Below are 17,139 nucleotides of genomic sequence, written 5' to 3' on the forward strand. Positions count from 1 at the left end.
AATACATCTTCCCTGTGCCTTAAATTATTATTCAGCGGGAAACTGATATTAAGTAATGCTCATCTGGGGGTCCATACCATATTGCCATACCATATTTGATAGGGTTCAAATATGGTAACACATACAAGGGCGATTAGAGGTCACCCCAAAAGCCTCTTTCCCTCTCGGAAAGCCTGGTAAGCTACTGAGAGTATTCCACCCGCACAGCAGAGCCTCGCAAGCTATCCGTTGTGTATTCAATATGCCAAAATCAGTAATTACTATTGGTCTCATTCCCCTGACCCTGAAGGCGTCACTGATATGGCAGCATTGAGAAGGATGAGACAGGAGAGGCCAATAAAATCTCAAGGCCAAACTAGGCTGCCACAACGAAGAAAGACAAAAATGATCGTCTGTACTTTCAATGCACGTATGCATCCATCGAGGACCTGATGATACAAGTGCGAAAGATCAAGTACGACATCATTGGTCTGACCGAGACAAGAAGGCACCAATCTCATCATGCCGTTTTCGAAACTGGAGAAGAATTGTTCCTCGGAACATACGATAAAAGAGGTGTCGGAGGCGTTGGTGTCCTTGTCAACACAAACTTGGCCATGAGCATTGATTCATTTGAATGCCTAACAACCTGAATCGAACATTTACATTTGAATAGATGTGGCTCACTGCTGGCAGTTTCTATCTTCGTTGTCTATGCGCCAACATCCAGTTATGATGAAGGAGAAATTGAAAAGTTCTACATGGAGCTGGAGAAGTTCTATAAAGACCACACCTTCTACAAGATCATTGTGGGTGATTTTAATGCCAAGATAGGACCGAGAAGATCAGCCGAAGAACTTCACATTGGGACTCACGGCCTAGAATGGAACGAACAGGGTTAGAGACTGTGTGAGTTCATCATGTCGAGCAAGATCATCCATGGTAACTCAAGATTCCAGAAGGCCGAATCTAAACGTTGGACATGGGAGTCTCCCGGTGGACGACTCCACAACGAAATAGACTGCATCATATTCAATCAACGGTTTTGCCTGACCGATGTTGCTGTTGTCCCAAAATTCCAAATGGGATCAGACCACAGTCTCCTTCGTGCAAAATTCTACTTCACAGAGCGGGGAGAAAGGGCTGCAAAGTTTAAAAAGAGAACTCCCAAAACGACCACCAACTGGGAGCTCTTTGGCACTACTGCGGCAACATGGGAAGATGCCATTGTTGACAACATTGACGAGGAATATGATTGACTGGTTCAGCACCTCCATGATTGTGCGAGAAAAGCTAAGAGAGAGATAGCCACAAAAAAAAAAAACATACCTGTCTTCGAAAACTCTTGAGCTTATTCACCAACGTGGTTTGGCGCATGCATAAGGCAATCGCAAGCGAACGTCTGAGCTTGCAAAGCAGTGCAGAGATGTGATCAAGGAAGACCTCAAAGAGAGAAGAGCAGAAGTGCTGGTAGATGCGGCAGAAGCCGGGAAAAGTATTCATAACGCCCACCTGTCCTTCGCCAACTACAAGACCAAGATGACTGCCCTCCGACGTCCTGATGGATCTATTACATCTTCCAGAACGGCAATGGAGAAGATTATCCATGACTTCTACTCAAATCTCTTTGATAGCCATGTCCACCTGCCGACATACCAAATTCCACAGAATGGATATGTCGTTCCCAATGTTCTCCCTTCCAAAATCTGACACGCCATTTCGTCAGTAAAGAAGCAAACAGCACCCGGCCCAGACAAGGTCAGACCTGAACACCTGAAGAACCTGTCATCAGTACTCATCAATACACTGGCTCGGCTCTTCACATGCTACCTGTCTGAATGCAAGGTTCCGTCCCAATGGAAAACCAGCAGGACCGTACTACTGTTCAAGAAGGGAGACATCCATGACATTGGCAACTATCGCCCCATCTGCCTATTGTCTGTCATCTACAAGTTGTTCACTCGAGTCATCCTGAATAGGATTGGCAGAACACTAGATGAAGGAAAACTATGCGAGCAAGCCGGGTTCCGCAAAGGATTCAGCACCATCGATCATATCCACACAATAACCAAGCTCATTGAGGTTTCTCGGGAGTTCAAGATGCCGCTCTGTCTAATGTTCATTGATTTAAAGAAGGCCTTTGATTCTGTTGAGATGGAAGTGGTCATTGAAGCACTAGCCAATCAGGGCATTCAAACTCAATACATCAAGATCCTCCGTGAGCTGTATTGCGGATTCACTACCAGGATCTCACCATTCTACAAAGAAGTAATCATTGATGTCAAGAGAGGGGTTCGGCAGGGGGATACCATTTCACTGAAACTCTTTAGTGCCACCCTCGAGAACATCATGCGACGACTAGAATGGGAAGGAATAGGAGTGAAGATAGATGGTCGGCAACTATACCACCTCCGCTTTGCTGATGACATTGTTTTAATAACACCAAACATTAGCCAAGCAGCACAAATGCTGGCAGACTTTGACTGTGAGTGTGGAAAGGTCAGACTACAGCTGAATCTTACGAAGGCAATGTTTATGAGAAACAGCCTCATTCCTGATGCCCCATTTGCTCTCAATGGAAGGTCCATCTCCAAATGCAACAGCTATGTGTACCTAGGTCAAGAAGTCAACATGACAAATTATCTGGCACCCCTAGCTGCGCAGGAGGAAGAGAGTGGCTTGGAACGCCTTCAAGAGCATCGAAGAAATAGCTAAGAGGACAAAAAACCTCTGGCTCCAGGCACATCTCTTTGATTCCACTGTTCTTCCTGCATTAACATATGCCTCAGAGACCTGGGTCCTACGCAAACAGGATGAGAATGCTATTCGGGTCTCCCAAAGAGGAATTGAAAGAACTATGCTTGGAATATCACGTTTCACTCAAAAGAGAGAAAGAATCTGGAGTTCTGACCTCTGTCGACGATCAAGAATCAGGGACGCTGTCTCGTTTGCCAAGGTGTCGAAAATCAGATGGGCTGGTCATGTAATGAGATTTAAAGACAACCGCTGGACTAGAGCTGTTACTGACTGAATTCCACAGGATGTCAAAAGACCGCGTGGCCGCCCACCTACCAGATGGTCAGACTTCTTCATCAAGATCATGAACGATGGGGGGGTGGGGGGAAATGGGCACTGGTGGAGGGATGGGTATTTGATCATTGTATGACCGAAACCCAAGCACAAAGATTTGTAAATCTACAACTGTACCTCATGGTGCTTCACCAACATAGCCGACCCGAGTTCGATTCCTCCGCCCCTCTCGGAGAGCCCGGCAAGGTACCGAGAGTATTCGATATGCCAGACACAGTAACAACAAAGTCTCCAATGGAGACGTTACTGGGCCCGCTTGAGCAAATCGATGAGGGCTTCACTAATAAAAAAAAAAATTAAAAAAATAAAACTCAATCAAGGATAAAAAAAAAAAATCATAAACGATCGGTTTGAGACTCTTTGTGTTCCTAGAGGGAACAGACACCATTGGGCTACACTAGCACGCGACAGGGACAAATGGAAACGTTACTGGCGCCTGCTCGAGCAAATCGACGATTAACGGGAAGTCAAGTGATCAAGTGATCATCTGGGGGTCCAGATCTCAGATCTCAGGGACTGTGGGCATGGGGATATTTTAAAAACTAAAAGATAGAGGTGTAGGTTCTGGTACAATGAGTAGGAAACTTTGCATGCTGGTTTTATCCCCAGCACCACATATTTCCCCCAAGCCCTGCCAAGAGTGATCCATGACACCACCAGATATGGCCGCTCCTCAAAAAAAAAAAAATTCTAGAGAGGTAAAGAAAACAGATTATTATGAAAAAAGGAGCCAGATGACATTAGTTAGCCTGTTTCCTTACCACTTAACACTGGTCATAAAATCTCCTGGGACTCAGGGACTAGCACAATGAGAAATGAAACTATTGCTTAAGGGCCCCTGGGAACAGGTACTTTTTTTTTTATGGAATGGTGGGAAACTTGCAGAAAGAAATGGAGGGTTTGAGGGGCAATCAGACCTATGAAGAAGTCTGACCTTTTCCTTTTTGTAGTGGCAGGGGCAGGGCATTGGGCCACACTCAGTGGCACTCAGGAGCCATTTCTGGCACTATACTCAGGAGTGACCCACCGGTGGTGCTCAAAGGAACACACACAGTGCTGGGGATGGAACTGGGGTCAGTGGCAAGAAGGCAAGTGCTTTATGTTCTGTTATCTCTCTGGCTCCCTTTCCAATTAGCTTGTAGGGTTGGAAAGCAACTCAAATGAAGAGGTTCCCGAAAGAGGAGGTAGGGTCCTAGGTAGCTCCTGTTCATCTTCTGTCTGTTCTGTTTATGTCTTTCGAAAGGCACAGGTCTTTTTTTTGTTTTTTGTTTTTGTTTTTTTGGGTGCCAGACATGGTATATCCAGAAGGTCCTATCTCATAAGGGTGTTATGATTATCGGGACTGAGTCATAGAAGAGCAGTAGAGCACTTGCCTTGCATGCAGTAGACTTGGGTTTGATTCCCAGCACCCTATGTGATCTCCTAAACCCTACAGGAGGGATCACTGAGTGCGGAGCCAGGAGTAAATTCAGAGCACTGCTGGGTGTGCATTTCCCCTGTCTCTCCCCCCCCCCCAAAAAAAAATTAAAAAATCAAAAGGATGTGGTTTGGGCTGGGAATGTAGCTCAGGGGTTAAAGCAGTTACCTTGCATGTGTCAGGCCCTCAGTTCCATCACAGGCACCACACACACACACACACACACACACACACACACACACACGGATGAGAAGAGTTGTTGTTGTTAGGTCACACCTGGGGTGATCAGGGCTTATTCCTGACTCTGAGCTCAGGAATCACTACTGTCGGGGTTCAGGGGACCATTTGTGGAGGCTGAGGATTAAACCTGTGTCAGTCATGTACAAGAAGTACCCTACCCATTGTACTATTTCTCCAGCCCCCGACTTGCTATGCAGGACCAACTGGGATGCTGGGGATTGAACCTTGATTGGCTGTGTGCATAGCAAGTGCTATCTCTCCAGCTCCAAGGGGAAAAGCCCTTTTTGTTTGTTGGGTTTTGGGGCCACACTCAGTGGTACTCAGGGATCACTCCTGGTGGGGACCATATGGATTGCTGGGGGATGGAAGCCAGGCTGGCTACATGAGAGGTAAGTGTTTTATACTATTCTGGAGCCCCTAGGGATGGCTGAGGTCTTAATGAATGTTTCCTTTCTCCTGGCCTTAGAAAATAATTGGGGGAGTAGTGAAAATTCATACAACCACAGAAAATTTCTGGGCTTGGGAAGATAGTAGGAGCGGCTAATGTCTCAACAGCAGCCTGGGATTAGTTACGGTAGTTGAATTCAGCCTTCCCAAACCCACACAGGCCCGGGCATATGAAGTCTAGCATATAAAGTCTGGGACGGTCAAAAAGAGATCTAGGCTTATTCTCTGTCCTGAAAAAAAAAAAAGATCATAAACAAACAGAAAAAAATCAACAATTGTGAGCAACGAAATACCCATCAGCCCGTTTTTTCCAGGGCCACCTTAAGGCATCTTTACCCTCACTGAAATTCTTTTGGGGTGAGTGGAGTGATTTTCCAAGAATCAAAAGTAAAACTTGTATTAATAGTGACCCTCATGATTGAGGGCCTGGGCCTGGCAGCCTGAGGCGTCAGCGATGCTCCTCCTGACCACCCCTAACTTTTCAGGAGTATCCTGGCAGGTTTGCTGCTTGAGAGCCAGAGGAGAGACACAGTGAAAGGCTGAGAGTTTCATTCACCAGCAGGCCAGCAGTTTGGAAGATGGTGGGCTCGTGCTCAGGGCAATCTCCTGCAAGGTGCAAGGCAGAAGTTTCTAGAGGGACAGAGAGCAGGGAAGAAAGCCTGTATCTGCGGGTTTAGATCAATCAGGCTGGGATCTCCTTCCAGGGCTGGCCCCCTGAGGCACACCTCATCTCTTCTACACTTTGTCTCAGAGTAAGGACAAAATGAGGAACATTGTTTTCTTTTGGTGGAGCAGAGAGAAGAAGTGGCTGTTCCCAATGTCTCTGGGTGGCTTTCAGTTGCCTGCATTCCCTGAGCTTTCCCCTAGCCCGGGTGGAGCTGGGACCGACCAAGACTTGCCCAAACCTGCTGCTGGCACGGAACGCAGCCTCGAAGACAGCCAGAAACTGAGGCAGAGAGAGGAGCGCCAAAGGGAGCGCCTGCGAAATGCCCATCTTGCTGCTTCCTGGTCATCACAAAACGCCCCTCACGTGGCCTCCCACTTCGCAAGGACTCGGACCCGGGACCTTTCCTTCCGCAGCCCTCGAGGGCTTCCCAGCCGGTGGGCGAGCGGGTGCGACCGTTGGCTGCGCGGCCGGCCGGGGCGGGGCCGCGGCAGGCCCCTCCCACCGCGGTGGCTCCTTCCCGGCCGCTGCTACCTCCAGAACTCCGGCCGCGCGGCATGGAGCCCCCGGTGGCCGCCGACGCCGGGACCCCTGCCGTCTCCCGGGCCGCCCCCCGCCCGCGCGCCCGCCTGTGCAGCCTGCGGGGCTTGCTGGGGCCCGAGAGACGTCGGGAGGCGGCGCGGCTGGCGGCGATCGCGGTCCCCGTGGTGAGTCCGCGCGCCCGACGGCCGGAACCGCGGGCAGGGGCGCGGGCGGGGGGCGCGGGGGTGGCGGGCGCGGTCCCCGAGGTGAGTCCGCGGGTGTGGGGCGGGGTGGGGGGGCGGCGGTCGGAGCCGGCACGGAGCCGCGGGGGATGCGGGGGGCGGCGCGGGGGGCGGCGGGCACAGTCCCCAGGGTGAGTCCACGCGCACGACGGCCGGAGGAGCGGGCTGGGGGCGTGGTGGGCAGCGCGGCCCGACGCTCTTTCCTCCCCTCCCAGTTCTTCGCGCAGTTGATGATCTTTCTCATCAGCGTCGTCAGCTCCATATTCTGCGGACATCTGGGGAAGGTCCAGCTGGATGCGGTGTCCCTCGCTGTATCGGTAGGTATACAGTCTGTGCCTTTAGATTTGAAGGGAAATCATGGCGACTGTTGAGAGAAAAGAAAGTTTTGGGCACTCCTAACCATCCGTTTATGGAAGCGTTCGTGGTGAGCTGCAATTACAGGGGGGAGCAGGTATCTCAAGGATCCTGAAGCGACTGGGTCGATTGTGCGGGTTGAAAGAAGAGCTGCATGATTTTCCTAGTATGAAATTAAACCCAAGAATTGTTAGGAAGTCTCGGTGATCTGCTATCAGCCAGACGTGCGCGGCTCGTTAAGGTGACGCTATTTCACTCATGTAATAAAGTGCTTATCTTGGTCAATGAGTAAATACATCCGCTTTGGAAGTCAAAAGAAGGGCACACTTGAGATTTATTATCCACGGAGTGGAAAGTTCCCTCTCTGCATTTCATCCAGGTTTTCAAAGAAATTGAAAAATACTGCTGGGGAGGGCAGGTGATCTTTTTTTTTTTCTCTCAGCAAGCGTCTCCTCTTTTACTAACCCAGGAGAACAGGAGTATTGCGGGTGGAGTGGGGTGCAAGGGCACCAAGTTTCTCTTAAGTGGCGATGACCTAGATATGTGGGCTTGGACATTTTTCCATTGTTACAAAGTTACAGTTTATCATACTTGAGGTTCAGACACAATGTTCCAATAATCTCTTCACCAGAGTCCATTTCCCACCACCAATGAATGACCCCAGTTACCCTCCCATTCCCTGGACTGTCTCTGTGGTCTGCACTTAATACCTCCTTTCAGCACTCCTCCAGAGGGGCCACTTTCCTCTACCAAAGTCTTATTTGTACCTTCCCCTGACTGTTGCCTTTGGGCATGTTATTCCTCTACTGCGTTTCTTTATAGATCTCACATAACGTGGAATTTCGGTGCCTGTACCTCTCTTGCCTGTACCTCTCTCTCAGACTGATTTCACTCAGCATGATACTTTCTAGAACCATCTACATAGCAAAAAATTGTATGACTTCATGTTTTCTTATGGCTGAGTGATATTCCACTGTGTAGATGTACCATAGTTTCTTTATCCAGTCATCTGTTCTTTTTTTTTTTTTTTGCGGGGGCCTTTTGGGGTCATACCTGGCAATGTACGGGGGTTACTCCTGGCTCTGCACTCAGGAATTACTCCTGGCGGTAGCTCAGGGGACCATATGGGATGCTGGGAATCAAACCGGGGTCAGCCGTGTGCAAGGCAAACGCCCTACCCGCTGTGCTATCACTCCAGCCCCCAGTCATCTGTTCTTGGGCACTTGGGTTGTTTCTAGATTTTGGCTATTGTGAATAGTTCTGTAATGAATATATGAATTGCAGATATATTTTCTTATTGTGTTTTGGGGGTATATTCCAAGGAGTGGAATTGCTAGATCTTCTGGAAGTTCAGTTCCTAGTTTGTTGAGGAATATCCATATTGTTTTCCAAAAGGCTGGACCAGCTGACCCACAAGCAGTGAATAAGAGCCCCAGCCCCATCCCCCATCCTGCCTGCATCCACACCAACACTGGTTGTTGTCTTTTTTAATTAAAAAAAAATTTTTTTTGATGTGTGCCAGTCTTTCTGGTGTAAGGTGATATCTCATTGTTTTGAGGGTTTATTTTGTTGCTTTTTTTTTTTTTTGGCCACACCGGTGATGTTCAGTGGTCACTCTTGGTTCTGCACTCAGTATTCACTCCTGGCAGTGCTCAGGGAATCATATGGGAATCGAACCTAAGTTGGTCACATGCAGAGCAAATGTCTTACCCACTGTACTGTCACTCTGGTTCCATCTCGTTGTTTTGACTTTCGTTTCCCTGGTATATGATCTTTTTTATTTGATTTGCAAGTATTTTGTTGAGGATTTTGTATCTGTTCATCAGGAATATTGGTCTGTACTTTTCCTGCTATCTCTCTCTGCTTTTGGTATCAGGATAATGTTTGTCTCAGGAATTGGGAGTGTTTCTGTTTCTTCAATTTCTTGAAAGAGCTTCAAAGAGATTGGCAATATCTCTTTAAAAAACATTTGGAAGTTTGGAAGAACTCACTAGTGAACCTTGTCTGATCCTGGGATTTTGTTTTTAGGGAGACTTTTGATTACCATTTCAATTTCTTCAGTAGTAATTGGTGTTCCATATCTTCTTGATTCAGCCGTGGGAGATTATGAGATTGTAAGAATTTATTTCTTTTAGGTTCTCTCATTTCATTGCATATCTGTTGATTTTTAAAAATAATTCCGGATAATTTTTTAAATTTCTGTGATAGGGCCAGAGCGATAGTACAGTACGTAGGGCGTTTGCCTTGCACATGCCCGACCTGGGTTCAATCCTCAGCATTCCATATGGTTCCCCATGCACCACCAGGAGTAATTCCTGAGTGCAAAGCCAGGAGTAACTCCTGAGCATCACTGGGTGTGACCCAAAGAGCAAAAGCAAAAATAATAATAATAATTTTTGTGATATCTGTTATCACACCACCCTTTTCATTTCTGGTTCAGCTTATTATGGTTCTCTCTTGCATTTTTTTGAGTCTTGCTAGTGGTTTTTCTAGCTTGTTTATTTTTTTCAAAGAATGATCTTGGTTTCAATGAGCTTTTGGAATTTTAGAGATTCAAATTCACTTATTTCTCCTCGTTTTATTATTTCTTTGCACCTACCTGCTTTGGACTCCCTTTGTTGACCTTTTTCCACTTTCTTAAGTTGTGCTGTTAGGTTATTTGTGTGGATCCTTTCTTCCTGATAAATGCTTGCCACTTTTCCTGTGTCCCATAAGTTCTGGTAGCTGTGTCCTCATTCTCATTCATTTCCAGAAATCTTTTGATTTCCTCTCTGATTTTCTTTTACCCACTGGTTGTTCAGTGATACGCTGTTTAATTACCAGGTATATGAGTTATTTTTCATTTCTATTTTTTATTAACTTTTATCTTCTGTGCATCATGGTCTGAGAAGATAGATATGATTTTCATTCTTCTGACTTTATGAAATGATGTTTTATTGCCCCATATGTGTTTTATCTTGGAGAATGCATATACATATTCATATATATCTATCTATAGATATATATCTATAAATAGATAGATAGATATGCTAAAGCCCCTCACTTCCATTTCTTCCTTCAGAAACATTATTTCCTTACTGAGTTTCACTCCAGTTGATCTATCAAGAGATAATAGAGTGGTGTTGAAGTCTCCAACTATTATTGTGCTGCTATCAATATCTCTTCCTTCAGGTGTTTTAAGTATTTTGTTGTGGGCTCAGACATTTTATTTATTGTATTGATATACTGTAATTAAATTTTTTTCTTTTGTGGTGAGAGGTTGGGTCACACCTGGCTTTGCTCATAGTCTACTGTAGGATAACATTGGTTTGTCCTTTCTCCCTGGCTGCAGGGAGCTTAGGTTTATTGGGTTACACCCATAATAGTGCTCCCAAGGCATTTCCATTCCTCTGTTTATCTTTAACCTCCTCTCTGTGCTCTGCTTCCCCAACCGGTTAATCACCTTTATCCCCAAAGCAGTACCTACAACATGTAAAGTCAAAATCCTCGTTAATCTCTGGATTTGTATTTGTAAGTGGAATACTGATTTTCTCCTTCCCTTATGTCCTTTTGCATAGTTTACTTCAGAGCAATGTCATTTTTTGTATAGACACAGGGAGACAGTTAATGCTATGCTTTTGTAACTTCGGAGCTAATTGACTCAGCTAATATTCACTCTGGGGCATCTGTTTTCCCAACTTAAGCCTCCCGACTTAGTTCCTAGCACTCCAAAAGCAGGGTCCCGACGAAGGAACTGGATGGACCCAGGCCAAGTTGTGAGCTACCCTGGCATCGAAATGGCCAGGACAAGTGTATAATACTTAACTATAGGTTAAAAGCACGATCATGGACACATTCTATTATGATCCATAGACTAACAACTGGATTAGGATCCTGCTAGGGTTAGGAAAGACTAATCTGGCCTGAGCACTATAGTCTGGGATCTATAGCAAGATGTCCCCAGGAAGAGCCACCCTATAAGCTTAGTGTATCTTACAGTGTCCATACAAAATGACTGATATTATTAAGAAGTAGAATTAAGATAAATGTTTGAATGGTTGTTGGACTAAGGAAAGGAGAAACACACCCCTAGATGTTTTGCCCTTGAGCGGATCTCCTAGCTGCGGGAGATCTTTGTCTTTTCTTAGAAGAGCTTCCCTGGGAAGGAAGGGCTCTCATATGTTGACTATGCTACCTGACCTAGGCCTAGTTGCTCCCCTAGCCTTGAGAGGTTGGGCTGGAGACCAAGGCTGCGAGACAGTGCAGAGAGACTAGCATGGGGGACAGGAGGAGACAGGAATGAGGGGCAGTGTGAGAGTGTAATGGAGCACTTAGTGAGACTGAAACCAGGCACGTGGGGAGAATGGAATAAACTGCAACTGATACCAACCAGCCTGGTGGCCCTTTTTGCTCCTTCATGCGTCTGTTGGCGGCTGTGGCAGGCCGGGGTAGAGAAGTGACTCATGGCCACTGAATGCACGTGGTGGGTGAGAGAGTGCATGCTGCCCCTGCCACTGCTCACGTGTTTATTTTGTAAACTTACAAAGTCTACTAAGTGCAGTGGTTGGGACTCCTTAGTAGTGCTCATAAAGCCATATGATCAGGTCAAATCTGGGCCTCCCACAGTCACAGCATGTGCTCCAGCCTTTTAGCTGTCTCCTTCTATTTTTAATGTTTTGAGGAGCTCCTATACAGCATGGTTTTGATTTACATTTCATGATGATTAGAAAGGCTGAATATCTTGGTATTGGCATGTGTCCAGGTTTTTCTGCCATTTATTTATTTATTTATTTATTTTTTCTTGTTGGATCACACCCGGCATTGCACAGGGGTTACTCCTGGCTCTGCGCTCAGGAATTACCCCTGGCGGTACTCAGGGGACCATATGGGATGCTGGGAATTGAACCCGGGTCAGCCGCGTGCAAGGCAAACGCCCTACCTGCTGTGCTATTGCTCCAGCCCCTTTTCTGCCATTTAAAAATGGGATTATTTGTTATTTCGTTGTTGAGTTCTTTATGTATTTTGGATAGTAGCCCCTTGTCAAATGTGATTCGTAGATCATGTCTCACTTGGTAGGCTGCTCTTCATTTTATTGGTAATTTCTTTTGCTAGGCTGGAGATTTTTATTGAGTTCCCACTGGTTTACAGGACTATGGGGTTTCAAGAGTAGAGCATCACACTGCTCTCTGTGTGTGCCTCACCAACCTAGCACCAAAGTCCTAGTGCCATTCACACAGTCACATCGATCCCCTCAGCCCTCTTCTCCCACTTCTTTCCCCTTCCATTTTGGTAGCCACCATATTTTTAGAATCTATGAATTGTTTTTGTGTTTTGTTCATTTTATTGTGGATAATGGGTGATGCAGGAAGCAAGAGAGAAAGCAAGAGAGAAAAGAGTGCTTCCATTTCTCTGCTGGACACACCTTCACCTGGGGAAATTCCTGGCTTGGGTCAGGACTGGTAAAGCTGCTACTAGCACCTACCCAGCACGGACCTGAGCGTCCCACCAGCCCTATGAAGCAGCCCAGGTACCTTAGGCATACTTGTTCTGTGCGACCTGGGAGATGATTCCTGCCAGCCGATTTCTCAGGCAGCCGTGGACTCAGACTGGGGTGAGGATTTGCTCTTTGCAGAAAGGGAGAGTCAGCCCTGATCTCCGCACAAGCATTCCAGGAATACTGCTTTCCCTTGAAGAAAAGTATTTCAGGAGTGATGTTGGTGGGCTCCATGGGTTGCTCATATGATGGTGGAGGAGAAGACGGTTACTTTCTCCCGATCCACCTCTGCCACACAGGACCCAGGGTTTCTGGGTTCTTGTCTCACTTGCAGAGAGAAATTTCAGGAGTAGACAAACAGTGAAATAAATAGATTTTATTTGGAGAGCTTTTGAGGGGGAGAGAGAGAGCATGAAAGTACACATCTCAAGAGGGGAGATGCGGGTGACACGGGTGCTCCGGCGCCACATTTATTCGGCCGTGTGGGTACAGCAGCACATGGGCTCGGGCAGCATATGCACACCCTTCCTTTGTTCAAGGTGTCTTTTATAGGCTCTTCTCGGGTTATCTTGGTCTGGAAATTCTCGAGTCTTCTCTCGAGGCTGGATCCCATTTTAATCAGTTTAAGGGAGAGGTCTTGAGGGTTTGAGGAGGGGTCTAACCTCCTCAGGGTCCGCCAAGGTCTTATCAGGTCTGTTTTCTGTATCCACAGGGTATATCAGTCAGGATTTTCCTCCCAGAAGTTCTACTACTGACCTAAGTTTTATTGCTGAGGGCCTTTTCCTGTTGACATGCCTACATCAGGAGGAGGCAAAAGAGTGGAGCAAAATAGTTTTGTTTAAAGATTTTTACTTAGAGAAATGCAAGGGGAGAGAAAGGTGCGTGTTCTAGAGAACACGACTTCTCCAAAGGGGGAAAAGCCAACCTAGACCGGTTTTTGGGAAAAGCTCATAAATAGTTTCTTCGAACTACCTTGGTCTGGAGTCCTCTGCATACATTAAAGTTAATCTTTAACTCAGTCTTGCTATAAGGGGAAACAACCTTGGACTGTTTGACTTTGGGGCCACACCCGACAATGCTGAAGGATTACTCCTGGCTCTGCACTTAGGAATCACTCCTGGCTGTGTCAGGGAACCATATGGGATACTGGAGATTGAACCTGGCTTGGCCACATGCAAGGCAAGTGCCCTACCCAAGAGTACTGATGTTGGTGGGCCCATGGGTGACTTATGTGAAGCGAGAAGGACGGTAAGTTTCTCCCCATCACCTCTGCCATCGGGGACCAGGGTTTCTGGGTTCTTGTCTTGCAGAAAGGAATTTCAGGAGTAGACAAGCAGTGAAATAAGTAGATTTTATTTGAAGGGTTTTTTGGGGGGGGAGGAGCAAGAGAGAGAGAGACTCAAAGAGACTCAAGAGAGAACGTGGGCTTCTCCAAGAGTGGAGAGAGCTTCTAGACACATCCCAGAAAGCATGAAAGTACACATGTCAAGAGGGGAGATGCGGGCGACACATGTGGACGCAAGCAGCACATGGCTTGGGCAGCATATGAGCACCCTTGCTTTGTTCAAAGGTGGCTTTTATAGGCTCTTCTTGGTTGTCTTGATCCGGAACTTTCTGAAGTCTTCTTGGGGCTGACTCACTAAAGTTAAGCGGATTAAGGGAGAGGTCCCAGGATTTGAGGAACTTCATGGGGAGGGGTCCAATCTCCTCAGGGTCCCTGCTGGAGATTTTATCAGGTCTGTTTTCCTGTATCCACCGGGTGCATCAGCCTTAGAATTTTTGTTGACCTGAGTTTCATTGCCTATGGCCTTTCCCTGTGTACCTGCCTACATCAGTACTATCTCTCGAGCCCCCCAAACCTTGGACTCTTAGTCATGCTATCATGATCATCCCGTTGTTCGTCGATTGCCTCGAGTAGGCACCAGTAACGTCTCCTTCGGTCTAGCCCTGAGATTCTAAAAAGTGTCACATTCAAGGCTCTTTCAGGGTTAGGAGAATGAGACCCATCATTGTTACTGGTATGTGGTATATTGGGTATGCCACGGGGAGTTTGCCAGACTCTGTCGTGTGGCAGGTTACATTCGGTAGCCTGCCAGGTTATCCAAAGCAAGAATGAGATAATTACCTTTTTTTTCATTTTTTATAATTTTATTTATTGAATCACCATGAGAGCAGTTACAAAGCTTTCGGGTCTAAGTCTCGGTCATACAATGAAGCACCCTTATGTTCACCAGTGCCCATTCTCCACCCCCAACAACCCCAGTATATCCCCATCTTACACCCTCCCCCCACCTTTGGGGCAGATGATTTCCACATTACTCTCTCTCTCTACTTTGATCACATTCAATATTTTGACACCAGACCCACCATTATCATTTGGGATTTTACGCAACACTCAGACCTGCTGAAAAGGCAACAGTAGACAATTTGTGTTCTATTGCTGGTTATGAATAACATGATGTCACGTGGCTGCAGTAGGGCCATATGATTTTGAAAATCTGAAATTTTAACACTTAAATCTGGAGGGATTTCTGCCAAAACCTGCTGGGTTCTGATATTTGCTCCTGAGTCTCTGGGATCATGGCTGTTAAGCAGCTTGATCAGGAGCCAGAAAGGCCATTTGTGGGTGATGACTTGGGGTCTCGTTGGGGTGGGAAGGACAGGACCGGCCCTTTCCCCCCTGGGGTGGCCCAGCGACAGTAACCTACTGCATGGTCTGGATGCATTTCTGCCAAAAACCTCTGGGTTTTGAGATTTGTTTCTGAATCTCTGGGATCATGGCCGTTACGCAGCTTGATCAGGAGTCAGAGAGAGGCCGTTCGTGGGCGATGACTTGGGGTCTCGTTGGGGTGGGGAGGACAGGCCCGGCTCCACCCCCATCCCGTGAGGCCCAAAATGTCTCGTCACTGAAGGCCCAAACCTGACTGTCCAATGGCCTCTGGAGGATGACGGCCACCGAGCCACCAGGGGGAAGCAGGCGGAGGGACAACACCCTTTCCCCCCTGGGTTGGCCTGGCGACAGTAACCTACTGCATGGTCCGGACGCATTTCTGCCAAAAGCCTCTGGGTTTCGAGATCTGTTTCTGAGTCTCTGGGATCATGGCCAGAGCACGAAACCTATTCTCATCTGGGTTGGCCCAGCACTGGTAACCTACTGCAGGGACCGGATGCATTTCTGCCAAAAGCCCTGTGTTTCGAGATTTGTTTCTGAGTCTCTGGGATCATGGCCATTAAGCAGTTCAATCAGGAACCAGAGAGGCCATGCCTCCAATTATATAGCTGAGCCGGAGGTGGTTTGTGGGTGTGTCTCCCACATACCTAACTTTTGGCTGTTTACTTTCTTGGTAAACTTTGCCCCAAATTTTTGGGGTCTGGCCAAAGGCACAGCAACAATTTGGGGGCATCTGGAAGTCTGAAGGCGCCATCAAGTTGCTGATGCACTCGCCTCACAGGTACAGATTGACCTGCTGGTGGCACCATACCCCATCCAGATGGTTTTGTCCTTAAGTTAATAATTGACAAGGATAGTTGCAGATATAATTTGATAATTGACAAGGATACTAGAAAACTATTCTATCAGAGATAAGAAATTTTGGGGATGGGGAGAGAGAGAGGGAGGGAGAGGGAGTGAGGAAAAGTGCCTGCCATAGAGGCATATGGGTGAGGGTGGGGTGGGAGGGAAACTGTTGGGGATAGTGGTGATGGGAAATTTACACTGGTGAGTGAATGGGTGTCGGAACATTATATGTCTGAGGCCCAACCCAGTCATGAATAACTTTGCAACTGTAACTCACTGATTCAATTTTAATAATTAATATATTTTAATTAAAAAAAAACAATTGTCCAAAAGACATCAGAACTGCGGGGGGGGGAGGGGGGGGTTGCAGGCGGACAGCCTTTGTAGAAAATGATATTTCTTGGAGATGAATTGTCATAGGTCCTCGGCTGAAAGAAGCTTGTCTGTCACTGTCTCACTTGGAAGCCCCCCAGTTCCATGCTAGGTGCTGCCTGTTGTTCCTTGCAGGTTGTGAATGTTACTGGAATTTCAGTTGGAACCGGCTTGGCCTCTGCTTGTGACACGCTAATGTCGCAGGTAAGAATCATCCCTTGCTACAAACCATTTTTTTGTTGTTGGTCGCCTTTCATATTGGAAAAGATTGGGAGACGCCCTCTCCTCTGCTCTTGCATTGTTTTGCCTTGATTTGTCACATACCCTGCTGAATACCTATAACAAATCATCATGAGCAACTTTGTAAATCACAGTATTTAAATAAAGTGTGCAGGGAAAACTTGTACATATGTAGGCCTTACCCATTTTATAAGGTAAAGGTAAAGGCCCTCCCGTTGATCGTCGATTTGCTCGAGCGGGCCCAGTAACGTCTCCATTGGAGACTTTGTTGTTACTGTGTGTGGCATATCGAATACTCTCGGTAGCTTGCCGGGCTCTCCAAGAGGGGCGGAGGAATCGAACTCGGGTCGGCCATGTTGGCCGCTTGTAAGGCAAACGCCCTACCACTGTGCTATCGCTCCCTATTTTATAATATATTATATAAATAATTCCAAATTATATTAGCATGGAACTTTTTTTTCTTTTTGGGTCACAACGGGCAATGCGCAGGGGTTACTCCTGGCTCTGTACTCAGGAATTCCTCCTTGCGGTGCTTGGGGGACCATATGGGATGCTGGGAATCGAACCCGGGTTGGCTGAGTG

General features: G+C 47.0%; 1 protein-coding gene across 1 annotated transcript in view; it reads left to right on the plus strand.

Annotated features, from left to right (window-relative positions):
* Positions 1-6,394: 6,394 nt before the first annotated feature.
* Positions 6,395-17,139, plus strand: part of LOC130044432 (multidrug and toxin extrusion protein 2-like) — a 57,595-nt gene continuing 46,850 nt past the window's right edge. The window contains exons 1-3 of the mRNA XM_056137161.1: positions 6,395-6,544; positions 6,817-6,918; positions 16,453-16,521. Coding sequence (XP_055993136.1) covers positions 6,395-6,544; positions 6,817-6,918; positions 16,453-16,521 — 321 coding nt within the window. The remainder of the gene's footprint in view (positions 6,545-6,816; positions 6,919-16,452; positions 16,522-17,139) is intronic.

This window comes from Sorex fumeus, unplaced genomic scaffold, assembly GCF_029834395.1.
Source record: "Sorex fumeus unplaced genomic scaffold, SorFum_2.1 ptg000122l, whole genome shotgun sequence".
NCBI lineage: Eukaryota > Metazoa > Chordata > Mammalia > Eulipotyphla > Soricidae > Sorex > Sorex fumeus.